General features: G+C 37.7%; 2 protein-coding genes across 2 annotated transcripts; one reads left to right on the top strand and one right to left on the bottom strand.

Annotated features, from left to right (window-relative positions):
* Window positions 1-334: 334 nt before the first annotated feature.
* Window positions 335-13,713, bottom strand: LOC140931244 (SWI/SNF-related matrix-associated actin-dependent regulator of chromatin subfamily D member 1-like). Its single transcript, XM_073381011.1, has 18 exons — window positions 13,558-13,713; window positions 12,195-12,355; window positions 11,945-11,981; window positions 10,937-11,059; window positions 8,679-8,741; window positions 8,411-8,470; window positions 7,729-7,845; window positions 7,340-7,381; window positions 6,880-6,939; window positions 6,296-6,394; window positions 6,111-6,173; window positions 5,193-5,290; window positions 4,566-4,620; window positions 3,794-3,874; window positions 3,128-3,205; window positions 2,963-3,007; window positions 1,604-1,705; window positions 335-601 (listed from the first exon to the last, which is right to left on the bottom strand). The coding sequence occupies exons 1-18, from the start codon at window positions 13,666-13,668 to the stop codon at window positions 548-550; spliced, it is 1,449 nt and encodes a 482-aa protein (XP_073237112.1). The 5' UTR covers window positions 13,669-13,713; the 3' UTR covers window positions 335-547.
* Window positions 13,714-13,798: 85 nt separating this feature from the next.
* On the top strand, window positions 13,799-20,818 carry LOC140931245 (uncharacterized). Its single transcript, XM_073381012.1, has 4 exons — window positions 13,799-13,978; window positions 17,056-17,111; window positions 17,424-17,495; window positions 18,346-20,818. Exons 1-4 carry the CDS (start codon window positions 13,931-13,933, stop codon window positions 18,686-18,688), a joined length of 519 nt encoding a protein of 172 aa, XP_073237113.1. The 5' UTR covers window positions 13,799-13,930; the 3' UTR covers window positions 18,689-20,818.
* The last annotated feature ends 1,724 nt before the right edge of the window (window positions 20,819-22,542 follow it).

The following is a 22,542-nucleotide window of genomic DNA, read 5'->3' as shown; positions in this document are numbered from 1 at the left end:
TGGCAAAAGATGAAAACACCACCACCAAGAACAAAACCAAACAGACAAACAATCAAATGAAACGCCGGGGAGGTGAAGAGACAACCAACAACTAATTCAAATTTAAGACGAACAGCCGTAAAACGCCGTTTGCATGAAGCGGAAGCATTCCAAATTTGAGAAACTCAAGGATTCTCTAGATATCTACTACCAAGAAGTGACTTCTAGTTATAAACTTTCCATACGTTTGTGTTTGAATGTTCCAGAGAAATAACGAACGAAAAGAATATAAAACTGACAGATCACCAGTCCAGTTGAAGTACATAGACCGTAAAATTAAATTTACCAACTGAGATATTTGGAGCAATGTTTATTCCTATTTGATACTTGTTTAGATCTTAAGATACAAACTTGAGATAACGAAACGAAAATCAAGGTATGACAGTTTCTAGAAAAGGACAGCAGCTTATACAGTATGCTGGTACAAGGTACAAATAAGCCCTCGCATGTGAGCACGTGATCGGCACGTGAAAATCTACCAAAAACATAACAAACTCTTATCTGTGAGTTATGTTCCCCTGATACCCAAGGCTTGTTCTAACTCAGCACGTTTTTGTTGAACCTAGGGCAAAAACGATAACACTTTTTTTAAAACTCATGCTAGAACAGTCAATAAAGGGTTTTACATGTATGTATGTTACACGAGACAATTCGCAACGAGTTTTAGCGCAACACAGCGTTGCAACATTGTTGCGATATTGTTTGAAATGGTTACAGCATTGTTCAAACATTGCAACGTTGTGTTGCCCTAAAATGGCCGTTGCAAATTGTCCCGTCTAACATCACCTTAAGATTATCTGCGTTTACCATTAGTAAGAACTCGCTGGATAGAGCAGGCCAGTAATAAAGCGAATTCCACTACTGAACTTCGCTCAACCTTTACATTTTCGCGCGGTCTTTCAAAACATCGCCTCTATTTTATTTACGCGCGTACGCACGTACAAATTACGAGACGGAGGAAATACGCCCTAAATGTCAAATATATGGCCAGTAAGCTCAGACGTTTGACCAATAGTGAAAATACGCAAAAGGAAAACGGGGAAAAGAAGACGGCAAACCTTGTGTGACCATAGTGACAACAATAATGTTTAAATAATTTTTTTTCTCCAAACTTCACCCTCCTTTAGACAGATCTTTTTGTAAAAGACCATAACACAGTATTGTTAAGTGAGGGTCACGAAAAAATCGCGAGTAATAGCCTTGTCACGTTCGTCACACACCAGCGTTTTGCCGTCTTCTTCTTTCCGCCGTCCTGTTGCGTAAGCACACTATCGTAAGTATTAGATCAATGCGATACGAACTAACGCTAGAGTGCCCGTATACCACTCACGCGCTTGCGTCACAGTGTCGCGTTCACACTAGCGTGATGGTGGCCGGAAATGACCCAATAATCCGCCATGTTAGCACACACAATCACCCGCCAACATCAAATACCAAGAGCTTTCCAGAAAATCCAGAAATGGTAATTTCTTGAAAAATTTGCGAAACAAAATTGAGAACTTTTCTTTCAGTTTGACATAAGCCACTTCTTAAAGAGATAACAATTCCAAACCAGAGGTAATACCTTGCCGTAGAAGTAGCGGCAAACGGCCTCTTGTGACCATGGAAGATGAAAGAAATCTGCTCGCCGCTCTTCCTCAGGATTTCCAACAACATCTGTCATGACCTAAGACAACAACAGGCATTGAACTCAAAAACCAACACAGGCGCCAAAAATACAAGAACTGCAAGTCGTCAATAATTGGCAGAACATATTTTTATATGCTATTGATCTATTACTTTTATTTCCTTTAACTTAAAGCACCCTTAGGTACTGGAAAGCTTTCTCGTTTTGTCTGCTTTTGAAAGTCAGTGAGCTCACTGGCAACGCAAAGATAAGCATGAGCATAAAGGGCTTATGCGCTATTGAAGACGGCATTGACACAAGCGTAAACATAGGGTTTGTACTCTTTTAAGGACTTCAAATTGCAAGACTCTCCATGACCTTTTCAAGATTTCCACGACTTTAGGTCTAGCTGTTACTTTCGAAAATTTTCAATGACTTTCCTTGTTTAAGGATATTTTTTGACTTAACTGACAGTTCAACAGACACAAACTCTGGTGTACACCAAAACGCCTGCTGTTCGCGCTATTAATTACTTGTGTCGATCTTGTATTGTCCTTGCTTTGACATCTGCCAAATCTGATCTACCAAATAAAACTTTAATTTTCCATGACATTACATGACGAACAATTAAATTGCATGACTTTCCAGGACTGGAAAATGAAAGTTTTTAATTTCATGACTTTCCAGGTTTTTTCATGATCCGTAAGAATCCTGTAAGAATCCTGAACACAAGAATATCAAAACCGTGCGTTCTTCTTTAGTTTTTGCTTATGTTTATGCCACGGCCGTTCCCACCAGCTCAAAAGCTTCTCATACCCATGCTTTTGCTAATGCTTGCGTTAGGCTTACTGAGGGGCACGACGAGAGTCTAGTTGAGTTTATTGGACAACCCTCTAGGTTCTTATCTTTATGCTTAAACTTATGTTTGCGTCGCTAGACAGACATTCATTTAAAGTGGTATTAACTGGCTGTTGCAAAACCCAAGTAATTACTAAGTCCAATCAAAACAGGCACAGACAGACGACAATAATAACTGACCAATCAGAACTCAAGCATAACGTGAGTCAAAGGCGGGAAAACGAATGTCACATGTCATTGGTTTCGGAAAGTTACTCTGACCAATGAGAACTAGAATCATACATACAGCAAACTACTCGAAGCGGAAAACGTGTTAGTTGAGTTGGTTTTACCGCTGATTGGTCGGGAAAATAGCGCGAAATATTTTAAAAAATAAACTCTGGTATAAAGTAAGAATTCTACATAGGTTAAAAGGTTAATTATGTATCGCTAGTAAAAGACGATACGCGTAAAATATACCTTAAGATCTTGGCTCTGAGATTGAATCCACTGATTAATAAATTCCTAAACGAAAACGAGAGAAAAAGAAAATTATTAGATTTAATCTGACCATGTATAAGAGGAAGAGATGGAATCACAAAGTTAGAATAATATTTCAAACTCATGATATTTCCATTTTCTTACCGGCGGATCTCTTGCAAAACCAAGAAAAAACTCTCGGTTGATTTTCAGTTGATTAATAGTTTCTACTGTCTCGTATATCTGCAAAAGCAAACAAAAAGTGATTTCTAATATATTTGCGTTATTGACGAAGAGTGAGGTCAAGATAGCCAGATACTGACCAAGTTCTTTAAAAAAAACGCAAAAACAAAAACAAACAAAATAAACGAGGTGAATATTCAGTCATCTTGGTCAAACACGTAGAACTACTCTCCACTTTCTGTAACAACGTTCCGAATCCTGCAACAATCTGATTTGTTGCAAGACAGGTTTGGTTCATACGTGGCTAAACGCTCAACATTGCTTTTCAACTCGATTTGAAGTAATGTTAGTTTCACGTTTTTTGTTGCCGGTTTGCCGTGTCTTTAGCCAATTGTATATTATAGTGAGGCAAAACCAACGCAATGCCAAAATTGCTTTTTATAATGAACTGAAAATAGCTCTCTCGCGAAGGCGCATTGCAGTCCAATTGTTTCACTCTGAACCACTGTGAGAAGACTTTCTCACGATTACACTAACCCAAACGCTTACAACTCCTGGATGAAATAATTTGTCTGGATGTATTTAAATGCAACAAAAGGGATATACAAGTCAAAAAAGCACAGGGTTACATTTTTTTATGAGATTTACCTTGTTGTCAAAAGCAGCGATCTCATTTTGGCTGGCGGTGGAAAGTAAGAAAGACTGCATTTGAGCCTTCAGTGTATCATCCTACAGTAAGATAAAAAAGAGACCGTAAATTAAAGAGTCATCTGTCATCTATCTATATCTAGTTTACGACGCAAAAAAGGAATAACATTTGTTAAGCTCTTATGTTCTTAAAGGGTCTCTCTAAGTGACGAAACACTGCAAAGGCAACAAAGACTATCACAAATTTAAGCACACTGTAATCCGTAGTCTCCTGGTTTTAGCTTGTGTTGCTCACGCGGCCGCTTCGCGACATACCATTAAAAATCGAGTTACTGACAAACTATACGCACCCAAGGCTGTGCTCTAAGGAAAATTGAAGGGATCCCAGTGCTTTGAAACTGTAAAATCTAGAGTGCCCAGCATATGATTTGTATGAAAAATCTAAGATTTTCTAGTCGCCCGAGGGCAAAAGTTAGGCGCCAGCGGCCACGGGGCTCTGCTAGAGCACAGCCTTGCTTACCGCATTCAGTACTGACAAAAAGACAAACTTTTACCCCGCATTACTGATAAAAAGAATTCGACTTAGTGCAATTCCGGCCTCATGTGCCGAAAACAGGCAGCGACCACTATTTGCTTTCCAGTCGAAGAAATCAAGTCAGAAACGTTTTTATTTTCTCAGTTTCGTCAAAATAATAATAATAATAATAATAATAATAATAATAATAAATGGAAAAACGAAGCTAGTTATCACAGCAATTTAACGGTTACTTACAACTTCAACTTCAATGTCATAGCAAGTTGTTCTCTTGTTTTCAGGCGTCTCTTTGCTACAGAAACACATATGAGGAAATATGAGCTGCTTAAATGTCATGGTCCCGAAAATATTTTTCCCCTTAAAGTCAATTAAGGAGGCATAGTGAATCAAAGGGTCACCATTCACATGAACGCCACTTAGCAGTACTACTTTTCTGCGGTGCTGCTTATCATGACGTGCAAGGTGGTTTTAACTTTCGGGCCTGTGGATGCAATCGCTAAGTGTGTCTATTCAAAGGAAAGCTATAGCCTCCCAGACAGGCCTTTTTAGGGGAGCTCGTAGGGACGAAACACGAGCTCCCCTAAAAACGCCTGCGTGCGAGGCTAAGGAAAGCTACCGAGCAACAGTTTTTTTCATGGTTGCCGACTTGTATTTCGGCTGCCAAATAAATTTGGGATTCTAATTTGACTGTTAAATTGGCCCTGATGCGAGTGCAAAGATTGAACAGGGAGACAGAAAAGAGATGAAGGTACATGAAGAAAGAAACCTTTATTTCACGAGCCTCAGGCATACACTGCGAGCAGCCGTTTGTTTTCCTTAGCACGTTTAAAAATAAACTTTAACATTGCTTTTTAAAGGCCTTACCTTATGAGATGATGAATGACAATGGGGTCGGGTGGGAGCAATAAGGCACTTAAACGTTGAGGAATTTCGCTGAACTTCATTCGATTACATTCAAAGATCTAAACACAAAAATAACCACATGTGAGGTGGTACATGTTACGTGGATAAAACTGAGGTTCTATTGATTCTTTCAAAAACAAATCTAAGTAAAATATAAGTAAAACTATGTTACCTAGTAGAACAATAAACTTGACAATAAAATGAAGCCGGACAGATTACTTTGTTAAATGTTTTCGTTAGCTTTTTATTACTTGATAGTGCACAATGTTGAACTTTCCTATCATTTTTGAACTAACTCAACAATAGAATTTGAAACGTCACATTACTATTATTTTCAATGTAAGAACTAAAAATAAATGATTTCGCATGGTCAGGAAGCTCCCTACTCTACACAAACTGCAGCACCGCTGCATTCATCTTTAATTTTTAATCAGCTTTCGTAACCAGTTTCCCATAATAACTACGAGCGAAGCAGATTGAAACTTTCAACAGGCACAACATCAATGCCAAGGAAATTTCAAGAGAATTTTTAAGGTACTATTAATATGCTTGAATGGGTTTCATTTGTCATAAAAGACTGAATTATCTTTGTGTTCAATTTGCAGGGATTATTCCCAGTCTAAGATCAAGAAAGGGAAACAAATTTAACAATCCCTTTAAACTTGCGAAGGCTGAGCACTGAGCCTGCACAACAAGGACACAAGGAGACCCCCTTCCTCCTTTACCGTTTTTGGCCCTATCACATCTCATAAATCACAACTTTTAGCTTTTCTCAAGAAAAAGGATTCACTTTTAGAATTTTCTCATTGCATTGCAAAAAGGAATTTTCCCCACTTGCACAATAATTATTACTTTCCTGTAAGCAAGGTTTTTTCTTACCTGCTGAAAGTATCTGTCACAGTTTATGTACTCTCTCTCATGAGAATCTTGCAAATTGTGACTCTGAAAAAGTGGGCACGGGACATATCAACGAAGAGAAGCAGGTTGTCAACCTTTAACATAAAGAAACTGCTTCACGCATGGTTTGTGTCGCCCTATGTATTATTTTTTTTCAACTTTCTCACCTTAATGTATTGCCATATTGCATTCACAATCACTGGTCTGGTTTGTGTGTGAATACCCATGAGACGCGCCAGCCTGGGTTCCAGTTTGTACTGAGGGGGCTAATATCAAATGGTAACAAACCAAAGATAAGCAGAATGTTTATAAGACAAACAAAGACTGGTTTGGATTTGGCCTTGCCGCTCGCTCGCGCGTCCTTGCTTCACTCGCCCAGATAGGAGAGCTTGCTTGCAGGCTAAATTTGTATGTGGATATTTGAGCTTATAGGGTGAAAGAAAATATGATGAATGGCTGACAACCTTTCTGACCTGTCTGAATAAAATGGTCACTTTCTGAAAAGAAACATTACTTGTAACCCTCCGTAACTTTATTTATGACATGGAAAAACAGTAGAATTGGTCAATTTTTAATGCTTTCTTTATCATCCCTATGTACAAGACTATCACAAACATGTACAAATTACTTCCAGTATTAAACACTTCCAACTAGATTAGAACCATTAAAGATACATGTACAGTTGTATTTGAAGTGGTGAGGAACATTTTCACCTCCACAACCAGGTAAGACAGGTAAGTGAAGAACCAACCTGATAATCCAGCAAGAACATGATTGTACATTTCACATTCTCCTCTCCTGGTCTTTTCACCTTGAAATCATAAGAAAAAATATTAAGGACAGGGGCACTAGTTAGTACCTGTAGTTTAGCCAATTTCAACAAACTTACACTGAATGCTTTGTCTTAATTCTTTTAACACAAGCATTTCAAGCCACTGGTTCACTGATTTTCTACTGTTCCTGAAACTGAAGTTAGCTTCTACAGGTGTATATGATAACTATTATACCCCTCCATGCACTAAGTACATATAAGTACTAGTATTGTATGTCATAATATTATTTCATTTGAATTCTTAAAGGTCAACACCAATAAATTAAACTGGCAACTGACTGGGTATAAGTGGCACCTGAAAAGCTTTTGCTCATTACACCAAAATTGTCAAATGACAACAGGAGTCACAGCTTTGGAAGAAAAGGGAAAAAATGGATACCTGAAAGCCATCTGTCTCTTGAGTGGAACTTGTTCTATGCCACTGTAAAGAAGAACACAAAATCAAAAGTTTTCTCAGCACACAGAAAACTGACAACTCAACAAAAATTAAATACAGTATATTAAAAAAAAAATTGAAAAAAAATCACAATGTACACCTGTGATTGTCAACATCATCTTTCCTTAAATAATTGTATAGTTCTCTTTTAAAACAAGATAAAACAGTTATTTTCTTAATCTGCATTGGCAGCCAATTCCATTATCTTTGGATGCAGCTCCTTCAAATGTTCTTTGTCCAGAAGAGGTCTTTGCACCCTTTACATTTAAATTACACTTGTCCCTGGACAATTTTGATTGTTGGCATATTTCTTCTTTTAAAGCACTTGATACCTCTACAAGGTGGTTATCTGGACCATATAGCTCTCTATCCAACTCGATAACAAGACTCTTGAAATAAGTAGAGAACTTGCGCTTCTGTCTTGGGCCATCAGTTTTGGGGGCTTGAGTCTGGAAAAAAGGAAATAATATTTTCAGTAACTTAAGGACATGTTAACCACAATACAATGATACGTGAAAAATAAATGTGCTCCAAAAATTCATTTCACCCTAAGCCTGTCATTACCAAGAGCAACAAATGCAAAAATGTATGAAAAACAAATACAGTAAGTGGCAACTGAAATGGCATGATTTTGTGCTTGCTTAAAAGGAAGGAAGTGATCACGTGCAAGAAGTGTCAAAAGAGCTATCGTGCTTAATGCCTAGGAGTTGGTTTGGATTTACACAGTTTTTCACTTGAGGTGGTTGCACAATGAAGTTCTGAGCAGGTACACCTTTCAAGCCAACACAGATTTCACCTTATATCTTTTTAAAAGACACATTCATCCACACTCAGGCCTGTTTACACAAGTAAAACAAGTCAATCAAAACTTGTTATTGATTCATGTATGAATTCTTTTACATAAACATCAGAATTTTTAGGACTGCCACGTATTATATCTGTATGGGTTGTTGTTAAACTAAAAAGTACTGTGTAAAGTAAAAGCATCCTGACGGTAATTGCCATGAACATTACCTCCTCTAAAAGTCGACCTTCAACTCTCAATTCCCATGAAGGGACAATGTTCTCTTCATCCTGAAAACAACGCAAAGCTATTTATGGTACAAGTTTGATTAAAAAGAGTAGCTTTATGATAAAGAAAATAAATTATTACCTCAATCACTATAACATAATTATAGTTACAGTCTTACAACATGTACACAGTTATGCTTTCTTTAAGGCTTATAATATTCATACAATATTGCTTCAACCTTTGCAAAAACTATTAGATCTAGTAACTTACTTCATTTTCTGGTCTTGGCACATAAAAGTTAGTTGTCAGGTAAATTCTAAGCTTCTTCTTTTGCTGTAAATAAAATATATGGTATGATAAATGTATAAATTTACGTGTAAGTTCTAGTCAATTGACGCTGCCCTCTCCACACACAGACACACACACGTGGAAATGGATGCCACATGTATGAAAGGCACCACTTCACGTATGCTTAGATGGAGACATTACAGGACACAGCTTCTTTTTGAGTAACAATGTGGTAGCACACAATGACAGTCTATACAGGGGATCAGCAAGGGTAGCAAGAGGACGGGGGAAAAGGAAGGAACAGTGGCAAGAGCTCTGACTCCTCTTATAAAGAGATGCGAACCTCTGGAAATGTAGACAGAAGACTGTCCTTTTTGCATTACCCTCCCGCATAGCAACGGCCAACCCCCCAACCCCGACTCCGATAACCTGAGATCAGGCCCAATTTGAGCGGTTCTCATACATTCTCTCTAACGGCTACCGCTGAAATTGGGCCTGATACAAACTATTACAAGTTTGTGCTCGTTACGGCCAGATTTTGGCCGTAATGCTGATTGGCTGTTAGACAATAACACAAGATCTGATTGGCCGTCGGAAACGCCGGAAGCGAAAGGGAAAAAATCCTCGCGTGGTTGTTTTCGTGAATGATCTGTCGTCAGCGGAGAGAAGGATCAATTTTGCTGTCTTTTTTATTGTTTTATGGTCTTATGGTATGAAAATATGCCTTAATATGTGCAATGGAAATTCAGAAAATTCATGTAGTTGTTCATATCTTCTCAGGATTTGCTTTATTTACGGAAAGTGAGTGTATAGCAGAGTTGAATCCCTCTGCAAGTTGTTGACCGGTAACAAGGTGCACTTCGATTTACCAACAAACGGGTGCAAATCAAAATACTGCCCATCTTAAAACTGGTTTCATTTGAAAGTTTAGCCGGGAATGACTTCTCTGAACGGGGTACCCAAGCGGAGGCTCACTGCGAAAGAAACCTCAATCGCCAACTGTGAAGTATTAGACGAAAAATATCGCATCGCTGTTCAAGGAATTTTCAGGGTTCACAGACTGGTTGTTTGACTACACTTTTTGATAAAAGTAAACCAAGAAAACTGGTGTCTTCGCTCGTTGGCTGTTTGCTTTTGTTTTTAAATATTTATGTACTGAAAATCGGGGGAAATTGCCAAGGAAAATATCAAGACAACGGAAAAATAGAGATTTCAGTATTTTAAATTCCAGAGCGCCTAGCCAAAATAATAAAACTAGTAGAACATCGTGTCGCCGTCTTTTCGAAAACTTTTTACCTTCTACGCCAACAGAAGTAACCTTCGAGATCTCCCTTAATCTCGCAAGAAGTTAAATGTGATTGTGCTGACTGTTTTATTTTAAGCTGAAAAAATTAACAGATAAAAGCTATTTTTTAAGTCAGCCAGTCTGCATTTTTCCCACGCGTGAAAAATTTGCATACTAGAAAAACAAGCAATGGAAGTAATTCTGATTGGCTGATTCGGCAAATGTCAATCAATCAAAAAAGTGGGCGGCAGACATTCCGTTAAAGGTTTGTATCAGGCTCGCTTTTCGTTTCGCCTTGCCCGCCGGAATGTAATTTTCAAAGCGAAACGAAAATAGAGCCTGATCTCAGGTTACGACTCCGACCACCTGATAAACACAATTCGATCCAGTCCCTGATTTATCACATGGGAATGGCTTAGGACATTACATGAAGTCTTACACTAGGAACAGACCATCACAATTCGCTTTTATGATTGTAATGGCAAATTCATCTTTGTCAGTGGTGAAATATGTACAAAAATGCCCCAGAAACTGAACTGTGAATCAAAGAAAATTTGAATTTTCAGAGAAAATAGGATAAATTCCAAATTAAAGCACACTCAGAAAAGCTCATAACTCGATTTTATCCAGGAGATTTGGTGACCCGTATGGGAGATCAGGAGATTGGTGTCATATCTGAGAGATTCCCAGATAATCCAGGAGAGTTGTTGGCACAATCATATGCTAAAAAATGTTCTGATGGATTCCAGGGCCAGAGCCAATACCTTATGTGGGTTAAGTTTGTGGTAGGTTCTCTTCTTTGCCCTGAGACCTTTTTCTCCAGGTTCTCCAGTTTTCCCGTCTCCACAAACACCAACTTTCGAAAATTCAAATTTGATCAGGAATAATGGACGATGAAGAACCACTAGGCATATAAGTTATCACTAAATTGTTTTAAAATAAATAATCATCCTACCTTCATTGGTCTTTTCAAAGCTTCTTGAATGTCTAATCTCTTACGCATTATTGTAGCATCGAGCTTCCTTTCAAATGCTAGCAGGTCCATGTAAGCTTGGGACTCAGGTACAAGGTCTCTTACCTTAAAATAACAATATTTAGACCTACATGTAATTTGTGACCTTGTCAATGACAAAAATCTAACAATACGAATAAAAAATTGTCCAATCCTTAAGAAGATGAACAGTCTGTTATTAGATACCAGGCTTTAGCAGGGCTCTCAGGATGCGAAGCTCCATTGACCAGAATAAATTGCCTTCTAATCAACAGAGGTTTTTATCAACTAAGTTGATTTATAGGGCTTATGAGGGTATTGCTGTTTTAAGTCAACTCTGTGCTGAAGTCATTACTCGATGCCTTTACTTTCTGTATATAAAAAAGGCCTTGTTACTGATATGAGGAAGGTACCAAACAAATTTCACCAGGAAGCCTTAACCATAATAATTCTTCTGGCCCCAGTTGTTAAAAAGGTGGATAGCGATATCCAGCAGATAAATCTCCATCCAGTGCATAGTGCAATAATATTATTAATTTCCCTAATACTTATCCATTGGCTAGTGATTTATCCAGTGGATAGCACTATCCAGCTTTTGAACAATTGGGGCCTGGTGATTTTTGCAGGCATAGCCTTAAAACTTGAATAAGTTGGCCTAACATTTTCAATTTTGAATCAACGTCCACCTTTACCATCTGTTGCAACAGACGACAAGAAACAGTTGCAATGCCTAAATATAGTCCTAAATAACAAAACTAGAGTGTTATTTTTGCAATTCAACTGATTGAAAAAAACATTTTAGCTTTTAAACAAGGTAACAAATGGCATGACATACAGTGTAGCCCCTTTAAGTCAATTTACTACTGTAAGTTATTGAAAAGCTGATGTTTTGAGCACTTGCCTTTAATCAGAACAAATCAAAATTAGATACATCTAACATACACTTTTTTTAACTTGTTAAATACTACTCACCCTTTGTGGCAAGATCTTGTCTGACATTTTCTTCTTCCTTAAAAGAACAAAGAGCCGTTAAAGTTAATATAATATTATACTTACACATTATTGTAAAACAACATGGAACCTTAAAAACATTTTTCTCATAATACCACTATAAAGTACAATGGGAAATGAAATTATTTAACTCATTTAAAATTAATTTTTTTGAATTATTATTATGTTTTGGAGCTCATTTTTCACCAACTAATTTTGCTGAAGTTTTTACCTTCTTCTGTTCTTGGCATCCTGTCGTCGCCTCGCCTGCTCCAATGCTGCTGCAGCTCCAGGTACCAGGCTTGCTCTTGGAACATTTGGGCCATAAGCATGCATACCTGAAGTTCCCTGTACACGCATCGACATGGCAGCACTTGAGCTGTTAGCTGGACGCTGGTATAGCAAAAACAATGTTTTAATATTATTTGTCCAACACCTAGTCACTACAGACAAAATGAGTTGATGCAGGATGTAAATGATCTCATAATCAAGGAAAACTTTGAGTCACTATCTCCTCAAAGAAATTAGGGATCCTCATTTTTTTGGTGCATCCAAAGTTATTTTTTCACAATGCTAGAATTTTCTAAGCTAATATCCTTAAAAGTCAAAATTATGATTGTTACATTACATTAAGCTTGCTTAACATAACAGCCCCTGCAAGATAATCATTATCACACTGGCAAATTTGGAAAGTAGACATTAGGCACTTATTACAGTTAAAACCTGCGACTAAGGCAAAATTTGTGAGGCCTTGTAAGGGTAAAATTCCGACAAGCAAAATGGCCTTGAAACAGCGACATAAGACTGGATAAAAAGGTGACAAACGACATAATGATGGGTTAAATACCAAGAGGGACATGGCCTACTACGTGAAACGCGAAATGGCCGAATTTGAAATTCAGACTAGGGACATATGTACCCTTGCCCTCCTTAGAGGGCCTCTTTTGCCAGTTAGGCCTCCCCTACATATACAAGAACCTGATTAGCCTTAAATTTGAAACAGGTTCTTATTTTCTAAAATCTACACAAAAAACCCCTGAAAACTTGGGAAAATGAGATAAGGCATTACAATACATGTATGTTTTGTTCTGAAGGAGGATTTCAAATTCATGTGGTCAGTTGTAATCAGTTCTTCTTCTTATGGTCATTTTTACATAAATACTAATTTAGTATGCTTATTTTAGATAAGGAATGAGGTGAATACCGATAGATACTCCTAGTGCTCTAAAATCCATTTTTTCTCCTTACAAAATATAATCCTATATTTTAGAACCTTAGCAGCCTAAGTGTAAGTTTTTAAGAACCTGTTTAGACTAACTTAGGAATTGCAGGTTCTTGGTCGCGGGTTTCATTGTACTATTTATTTTAGAAGCGGAAACTGGAAATTCTAATTGGGAAATTAAATGGTTTGTACTATTCCATTTGGAAAGCTTAATTAAATCAACAGTAGATTTTTGTCTATATAGGAATAAGTCCGTAAAACTTTGTTTTACAAATGTGATCGTGCTAAGAAAATATCCCTCGTGCGTGTTCAATTGACATAATTTCAAATGACCTAACAAAGAATTAAGGTAATCAATAAACCAGAAACTCACCGCCATTCCATATGGTGACTGTTGGAATTGAGATCGCTGAAACATAGAGGCTTGTTGTGGATTATTCGCCATTCTCTGCATTGAGGCAGAAGCTGGAAAACGGGCCGCCATATTGCTTTTACACAACAATATAATCCCACAATGCAATGTCAACGCACTGTTTTATCGTCGGAATAAGTCGTTCGTCTTCGGTAGAACTTGTTATGATCGGAAAAGTTCGATTAGCGTTCGTTACAGTTGCCTTTAGTTTCCGCGTTCGTTGACAAGGAACCAGGTGAAAACCGATCGACAGGGAAGAGGAGTGTTGAAATATTTAGGTTTTCGTGCGTCGAGAAATTTACAAAATTGGTTTTGCTGTTGCTGATGTAGAAGAATGAAGGTTGCATTGGTTTGTTTGATAATTCTGTATGTATTGAAAGAGGTAAGGTTTGGTAAGATATGAACGTCATCTTGTTAGCTACGATATAATTATAGGAAGATATTTGATCAGTCGTGGAGTGAGAATTAATTGCTCCGTTCTGGTTCAGATTGCATTATTTTACTCCCCGTCATTAGGATTTTGTCAGTGAGGGTATTGATTTTTCCAAATAAGCGTATAATTATGTTTCCTGGTGACAAAACAGTACTCGGGGATCGAAACAAACTGATTATATATGACGTAGCAATATAAAGCTTATTTGGGAGTTTTCAAAGACTTCAGAGCTACGAATAAGGGAGTAATTACAGAATACCCTGCCACTTCGAAGCTGTATCCCTGAAGAAAGATGGATGTGTGGATACGCAGTTATCCCTTTTATGCGCTTTTCTACCTCCAGTGGCTTTAAAAACGACAAATAGTCATACTGTATGATTTTTATGCTGCCTTAAGTGTATATCAAAGTGGATACGCGGATACGCAGTGACTACTAGAAATAACCAAAGGTTACGGAGTGTGGGCGGCAATGAGCGAAGGGCAAAATGCTGTGCTTTGTGTAAGTTTCACGTGACAGTTGGTCAAAACTGCACGCGTGATCAAAATACGAGTGATAGAAGGTCCAAATGTGCATGATCAAATTGCGTTCTGTGCATTCCATTCATCCTTAGTGGAAGTCCAAACGAAAGCTAGGCTTCATCCCGGGGGGGGGGGGGGGGGGTTCACTTGGGTATTTTTTGGGTGGGTATGTGCCACCCAGGACTCCAAATTGGCACCCCGTTCTAAAAAAAACTTCCCAGTTCAAGAATTCGCCCTAAAACTGATACCCCGTTCTAGAAATGGGCCAATTTTTTATACTCCATTCTAAGGTGCATAGAGTACAACAATTTGCTTGTTAACGCATTGAACCGTATTTTTAAAAGCAATCTGTCCTTGAATAATTTCAAATGGCTGCTCACAAAACTGGAGCTTTCGTGCGTTCGAAATATCATACCCCGTTCTAGGAAACGCCTCTGAAATGGATACCTCGTTCTAAATCAGGAGCTTCAAAATCAAGAGCCCATTGGGCGGCACATACCTGTATAGGTAATGTATGGGAGTAACCCCCCCCCCCCCCCCCCCCCCGGGGGGGGCTTCATACATGCAACGCATTCATGATAACAACCTGGAGATTAGGATTGTGGGCTCCTCTTGTCGCCCGCAATTATTTCTTTAAGATATTTACTAAGTGGATACGCGGATACGTAGTGACAAAGTGGATACATGGATACTTAGTGACTGAGTATCTGCGTATCCACCTATTTTGGGGGGTTGCTTTAAACTGGCAGGGTATTCTGCAGTTAAGCCACGAATAATTTTGCAGAATGCCTAAGTAGCCGGCGAAGGTTGAACGACTGTGAAGTATAGTGATTAAGGTTAGGAAACTGAGTGAATCAGGTTCCATTTAGGGTCATTATGCTGGGAAAAACTGACCTGAAACTTGATTCACTGAGTTTCCTTACCCTAACTGAGCCTGGTGGATAATTGTTTGGTGAGTATAATTACTCAGGTGATTATCAGAGACAAAAGGGAAACCCACAGTTCAAATTATTATTTTGTTGATTTACGCCATAATGTTTTATGCACTTAACAAAGAAGCAATGTGATCAAATCAAAAAGAATTTTTTAAGAATCTGTGCTTGTGTGAACTTCAGTTTGTATATGTGAAAGTGTGTATTTATGCTGAGTGGGTAAATGTTGTTACTGTTTGTTTGTAACTGTGCCTGGTGATGGACTAAAGGTAATCAGTCAAGTCGCCGGAAAGTCATTTCGCCCGAAGTATTTGTCAACCGAAACCTGAGTTAAGTGACCTGAAATAATGCTGAGTCACGTCACCTGAATTTTATCAGGTGAAGTGCACAGAGAAACAAAGTTTTTTTTGTTAAATAAAGAGTGTGTGAAATAATTTGTTCTTCAAATCATCATGAGACGAAACAGGACGAAGAATGTGTAACATACCTCATTCTTTAAGCGATGATGAGACCAAACAAGTGGGATATTAGGTGTAATATATCTCGCTCTTTAATCCTTGATGAACAATGAAACAAGCATGATAGATGAGTAATATATATCTCGTTCTTTAGTCTTCGATGAGACCAAACAAGCATGATAAATGTGCAATAGGGATGCTAGGATGTTGTTGAGCGTGATAAAATTTCGAGCCACATGACTCAGTATTTTGAGTGACTTGACTAAAAATTTTGGGTGACATAACTTTGGTCAAGATGACTTTCAGGCAACTTGACTTAACATTTTTAACTATCTATTTGGGCAGTTCATTGCATGGGCCCTTATATATGGTCTCGTTGTGCTTGCCGTTTTGGGTATAATATCTTTCTTTTTCTTCTATCTCATTTTTCATTTCTTTTGTAAAAAGTTTTTACGTAATTATGTATTTATAAAGTTAAAATGCAACACAATAAAACTGTTAAAAAATTAAAAAAATAAATAATAATAACAATAATTATAATAAAACAGACAAACTACCCTAAAATGGACAGACTACCCTAAAATGGACTAAGCTGCCGAAGTATAGTGATTAGGGTTAGGAAACTGAGTGATGAATCCGGTTATAGGGGCATTATACTGGGAAAACTGACCTAAAACTTGATTCACTCAGTTTTCTTATCCTAATAACTAAACTTCAGCGGCATAGTCCATTTCAGGGTAGTCCATATATGGGAAGTCCACAGGGATAGGCGAGGGACCGAGTGAACTTTTGTGCACTTTTAGTAAATTTATTTTTGTTGTTGGTGTTTTGCTCACTCTCATAAGGTAAAAGACTTCAAAGCAATCAAAACTTTCAACAGTTAGCACTCAGTCTCGTACAGAGTCAGCAGAGATCACTAAAATCATCCTGCTAGGAGTGCATTTAACAACAAATGATATATTGCAATCCTCAAACAATCAGAGTGTGCAAATCTCTGTAATCACCTGAGTATACTTACTGAAATACAGTGTGTATTGATAACTCCATACAGAAGCTAGGCTGCTCCTCTCGTTTTCAGCAAAGCCAAATATATAGTTTTTGTTTTTAATTTTTTCAGTCCTATGGCTACAAATATTGCAGTTACAGTAAAAGAACAGTGACCTACTATTACAGGTGAATATGATTTTAAAAATTTATGCTTACTAACACTTCTTTCTGTTACAGTTAAAACTTATGGGTTACCGTAGGTCAGGTTAAAATTAAATGGTAAGGCGCACATGAGCCAAAGGCTCGAATGATTGGAGCTTTGCCTAGGAGTGTTGGTACTCTTCCCTGGATGGGATATTAGTCCATCGCAAGGTTACCTCCCAGCAGTATGCTGCTTGTACCCACCAGCTACTTTGGTTAGCCTGCCTACTGAAAAATGGTGGCATGAAGTAGGGGCCTAGTGTGTATTGAAAAGTGTTTTTTTTTTCTCTTTGCTAGTTGTTCAAGTAATCAGTATTGTTGTGGAGTTAGCAGCTGTTGTACCTATGTGTATGCACGCTGGTACCTCTGGTAAGTGACTTTATTTACATCTATAGATGTTGTTTTGTTGTAATTTAATGTTCTTGTTTAAAGGTACTATAAGGCTAGTTAAAAGCTTTGGTACTTATCACAGTAAAGGATTATTTCTGCAAAGAAGGTGCTTCTGGCAGCCACTATCAGTCCAACAATTCTGCCGCTACCTGTTCGTAATTTTTTTTAAAGTCTTTTAACACTTCTATGAAAGAGGCTATAATACATGAGTTCTCGTCAGGTGATGGAAATAGTTCAAAACTGCCTCAGAAACCTTACAAATTGGAAAAATTGCACAGAAAAGCACAGAAAAAAGTTAAGTTTTTGTTTTATGAATTGGGAGATTTGGTGATCTGAATGGGAGACCAAGAGATTTTCTGATTTCTGGCATATATATGCTCACAGTGAAGTAGTTTATGATAATGTTAGTCAGTGTTGAATTTAATTGGAATCGCATCTGACAAAATAACATAAAATAGATCACCAAATTGGTGACTATATTTTTACTGTAGTGATAGCTGTGATAATATTTTTCTTCTATAAATATTACTCTCACCATGGAGCAATGTGCTCAGATGATCCTGTTCGGCTTGGTTTGTCAAAGGATGTTTTAACCTGGGATTAATTTTTTGAAGTTGGGTTCATGTTCTTACAGACTGTTTTGTACTGCTCAGTCACTTTGGGTTAACATAGCTGGACCTCTAAGCTGGAGACAAACAATACTTGATGAACTTCATTAATTTACTCGCTTCTAGATGAGAAAACTCCATTTCATACTGGGTTAACGTTAACTACCTTTCGAGAGCAACCAGGCCCAGAAAGTTAATAATTAATGTCTGAACTCTTGCAGGTTTGTCATCTCGGCAATTTTTTTGTTTGTGTTTATTCTCTGGTGGTACTATCGCTATCGTTATCGTCCACGTCACATCATCGTTCGTCAAACCACAGGGGTAATTACACCAGGTGCCCCTGGGGTTATTGCTGGCGGGGGTGTGAATGTTGTGAGGGTAAACGCCCCTTACCCCACCTATCCGCATCCTGGTACAGTTGCTGTTTTGCCTGGCAGCGGAAATGTGCATAACGCAGCGTATCCTCCTCCTGCGTATGGCCCTGTGCAGACTTATCACCCTCCGCCTCCAGCTTATTCCAGTGTTGTGAAAACCAGTGCAACTGTCACTTCAACCACAAATTGATGAACACATAAGAAAACCAGGGTTGTGATAAGTCAGAATATATGGAGCAGTTTGCAATAATTTTTTTTAACTATTGGAACATGAAGTAGAAGTAATTGAAAACAGGAAGTTAAGTTAATCACTCATGGCAATCACACCAAGCACTTAAATATTAAGCTAAAACTATGCAGTTTAATTACTTCAAGCCTAAATTTAATTTTGTAGTAAAGCCCTCTAAGAGAGTGCATTTTGACATAATTTCGATCTTGTGTTTGGGAGAAAATGCTGAGTGAATTCACATACAAAGCCTATAAAAAAACTCTTTTCAACAAATTCCTCTGTGTCCCTTACCTTCTAAACAAAGGGCAAGGTAATTTTTGGGAATTTTTTTTTCTGTGAAAGTCAGATCACAGTTAAAGTCGTAACTACCGCCCAGTAGCGAACGGAAAGCCCAAAAAAATATCAGGATTGTACGGGATTCTAACCCTAATAACCTCTGAAAGCTGGTTAATTACTCTTACCATGAATTGAGCTAACATTGCCAACAGAGAGCTGGCCAGTTTAGTCAGTTCATTGTAAAAGGATCCCGAGGAGGGTGAAGGTGAAATTATATATGAATATGTGACATTCAAGCAGTCAGTAATGTAAAGAACAGCATCGCATTTATAGACAAAAGTTTTGCAGTTGTGAAATTTGAAACTTTGAAAGAAATACAAGCTTGTACGGGATTCACCGTTCAGGGGCACCCAACGACGGTTTCCTCCGACATGGATTGAAAAGTCTTCTTAGGCTATCCAGAGTTTGACAGAATACTTCGAGATATCTAGAAATGTATCTAAGCGGCGCTTTAAAATTTGTATCTGCTCGGTCATCCAAAGGGAACTTTTGACTTTTTGAAGTTACAAGGCTTCAGTGTTATTTTTCCGAAACTTTTAGATACAATCGCAGTCATCGCATGTTTTACGAAACTGAGAGTTTTTCTTATTCCTCTCTCCATCACATTTTTAAATTCGAAAATTTTAGTTTTCCTTTTTCTATGAAAATAAGCCTTATAAAAAGGAGTAAAATGTGAAAAAATAAACTTCAGTAAATCGCAAAGAATTTTTTAGATAAGCTTCAAGAGTTGTACCTGGATGGAACGCTCACCTAGAAACTATTTGCCGTTTTTAAACATTAGAAAATTGTAGGCAATATTTGCTTCTACTGCAAACAGATATGTTACAGAAAACAGTCGTTAGGTGCCCCTGAACGTTTACTCCGATGCCGGTGCCTTGAGCTAACAAAACAACCGTGGGTTTGGAGATTTAGAGTCACGTGACTACCCTGAAATGTGAGTTTCAAGTTGATAATTTCTTAAATAAAGAAATGAGCAGATAAAAGCAGTTCAAAATAATCCTTACGGATCTTTTGTGTAGATTTATAGAATGAATAGCAAACCAAGAGTTAAGGGAAAAATTGGTCACGTAATTCGTAAACGCGATGCTCCCTTTTTTATTTACACTTCTCTCTATAAAGTTCTTATCTCTTAAGGAAAGGGCAAACATGATGAAGGTGGAGCGATTAAATTTAATACGATACGAAAACACTGAGAGTTCTCAGCTGCTGCTGCATATAGTTTTATTTGTTGTCGCTGTCACATTTTACCTTTAGAGTTTTGAGCATTAGAATGGGACCATTAGCTACAGCCATGAGCATCTGAAAGTAATTTGTCTTTCCTCTTAGGTTTTACGTTATTTTGATTATAAAAAAGCTGCAGTAAATTATAACTTAAAATCCGAATGTAAGAATTTAAGGAAAAAGAGGTTAAAAAACGGCAAGGTTGTTTTTAAATTATATTTTATAGCAATTAAAAAAATGTGCTAAGATTTTAGCACCAATGTGTTCAAGGTTAAACGAAGCATAGCGAAGGCATAGTTTATCACAATTATTTAATGGTTAAATGGCTTGCTTTTTATATATTATTATAAAATATTGTTAGTTTAGAATATCTTATGGTAGTTTATGGTCTCCATATGCATACAAGCTCAAACAGTGCAGTTTATCGTTGAGTAATCTAATAACGTATTCTTTTAGTGATAACCATTTAGTTCAAGAGCGTACAAAGTTTGTAAGTTTGTAATTTATAAGAAATAAATTAATTTTGCCATGCAATTTGCAGAGATTTATATTTTTGTCGTTATTTGTATTGACATCTTTTTTTGTAAGTAGTATAGTAAGGACCAGTTACTCCGCTTTTTGAGAGAGAATCTTAGGCACTTTACATTTAACTAAAACTTCCGGTTTGAATTTTTGGCAACTTCCAGTAGCGAATGGAACGGCATTTTCCAGAATTTCCAAAAAAAAAAAGGACAACCTCACGAGGTATACCCAAATTTTCCAAAAAATTTTTTTTCCGAAAGTTTTCTTTCCATTCAACTTTGCTCCCGGATTTTCGGTTGAATGGTTCGCGTTTCGGAAATTCAACAGTTTCCGGAATTTCTGGAAACTTTTTCGGGAAATTTCAGTACCATTTACCTCTGTTTCCAAATTTCGAAAGTTTTGGTTGAATGGAAAGCGCCTCTGGCTTATTGTTTTCCCTCCTACTGTTCCACTTCATTTCTATAGCTTTCCCTCCTCCGTCTTATCATTTCTACTGTTTTCTCTCCTCGTCCTCATATCAATTTTTATTTTTTCCCTCCTTCTCCTCGTTTTTGTTTTTTTCTTCTTCTTCTTCCTCTTCTCTTTCAACATTTTTGTTTTTCCTCATCCTTCTCCTCCTCTGTTCTACTGTTTCCTCTCCTCCCCTCCACATTTTTTTGTTTTCCCTCCACCACCACCACCACCACCACATTTCTATTGTTTTCCCTCCACCACCACCACATTTCTATTGTTTTTCCTCCACCATCACATTTCATTATCTTTTCCGCCACCCACACCAGAGACAAGTTATATGGAAGGTCAGAGGGCCAAAACCAGGCCAAAAAAATAACAAATAAAATAAAAAAGGACTTTCTGGCAATATTGTGCTGAAAGTTGTAGTTAGGTATGTTTCTTACGTCGACGACTGAACTGTCCGATAAAAGCCCCCCACAGTTAACTGGCGGAGAGGTTCAAGAAAACTAGGTCGATGATTACATCTTTTATGTGTCGTTTGAGTCTTTCCAAACCTAACCCAGATTATGTGAACATAGTAAGCAGTTACGCGAGAGATATGGCAAGGTCAAATACGAATCCAAAAGCACAAGGAAAGGACTGAATACGACTTGCAGTGTTCAATTTGACAACCGGCATTGGCCGCTTTCACACTAGACTGCAAAACAGTCGGGTTTTTTCACAAAATCAGTAAAAAAATCGGTAAAGCGTGGCGTAAGAGTCTTACACGCGCGAGCCTCACACGAGAGAAAAACGGTCTGTCCCCAGTCTCACTCTCCTTTTTCAACCTCGTTCCAGACCTTTTGTTTGACTGCTCGGGCTTACTTGAATAAGCAAAAATACGGACTGCTTTGCTGTCTATTTTCACACTTGAGATGGGTTTTCTTCCAGAGGCGGCGAGAAAGATGATTCGTATCAACAAACTACAAGGTTCACTTCAAACAAGCTTAATAAATAATACCGGGTGAATGCTACAAGGAATAAAATTCTATCCAAAACAGGGGCACCCAACGAGAATATAGTTCAAAACCACTTAAACATAGCATTGTTAAACGTATTTTAGTATTTAAACGGTAGATATAGGCATATTTTTATCCCCTGAAAATTTTTCATCTGTTCGGATTTCCTACCTGAAAGTCTCGAGATCCTAAAATCATAGGGATCAAAACTTACCTTTTCGAAAATTTCAGCCAGAAAAAAGGCTCCCGAAAATTCTAGGTGAGCTTTTTAGGGTAAAAATCCGT

This window comes from Porites lutea, chromosome 3 (assembly GCF_958299795.1).
Source record: "Porites lutea chromosome 3, jaPorLute2.1, whole genome shotgun sequence".
Taxonomy (NCBI): Eukaryota; Metazoa; Cnidaria; class Anthozoa; order Scleractinia; family Poritidae; genus Porites; species Porites lutea.
The sequence above is the reverse complement of the archived record's forward strand: the minus strand, read 5'-3'. Positions and strand labels throughout refer to the sequence as shown.

What these genes read in the sequence shown, in the direction of transcription:
- LOC140931244 (XM_073381011.1), bottom strand. Translation starts at nt 13,668, where the DNA reads ATGGCGGCCCGTTTTCCAGCTTCTGCCTCAATGCAGAGAATGGCGAAT. An exon ending in GTGACAGATACTTTCAGCAG is followed by an intron (nt 5,291 to 6,110) that starts GTAAGAAAAAAC and finishes TTTTGTGTTTAG; the next exon opens with ATCTTTGAATGTAATCGAAT. An exon ending in TCGCTGCTTTTGACAACAAG is followed by an intron (nt 3,206 to 3,793) that starts GTAAATCTCATA and finishes TTGCTTTTGCAG; the next exon opens with ATATACGAGACAGTAGAAAC.
- LOC140931245 (XM_073381012.1), top strand. Translation starts at nt 13,931, where the DNA reads ATGAAGGTTGCATTGGTTTGTTTGATAATTCTGTATGTATTGAAAGAG. An exon ending in TTCTGTATGTATTGAAAGAG is followed by an intron (nt 13,979 to 17,055) that starts GTAAGGTTTGGT and finishes TAATTTTTTCAG; the next exon opens with TCCTATGGCTACAAATATTG. An exon ending in ACAGTGACCTACTATTACAG is followed by an intron (nt 17,112 to 17,423) that starts GTGAATATGATT and finishes TCTCTTTGCTAG; the next exon opens with TTGTTCAAGTAATCAGTATT.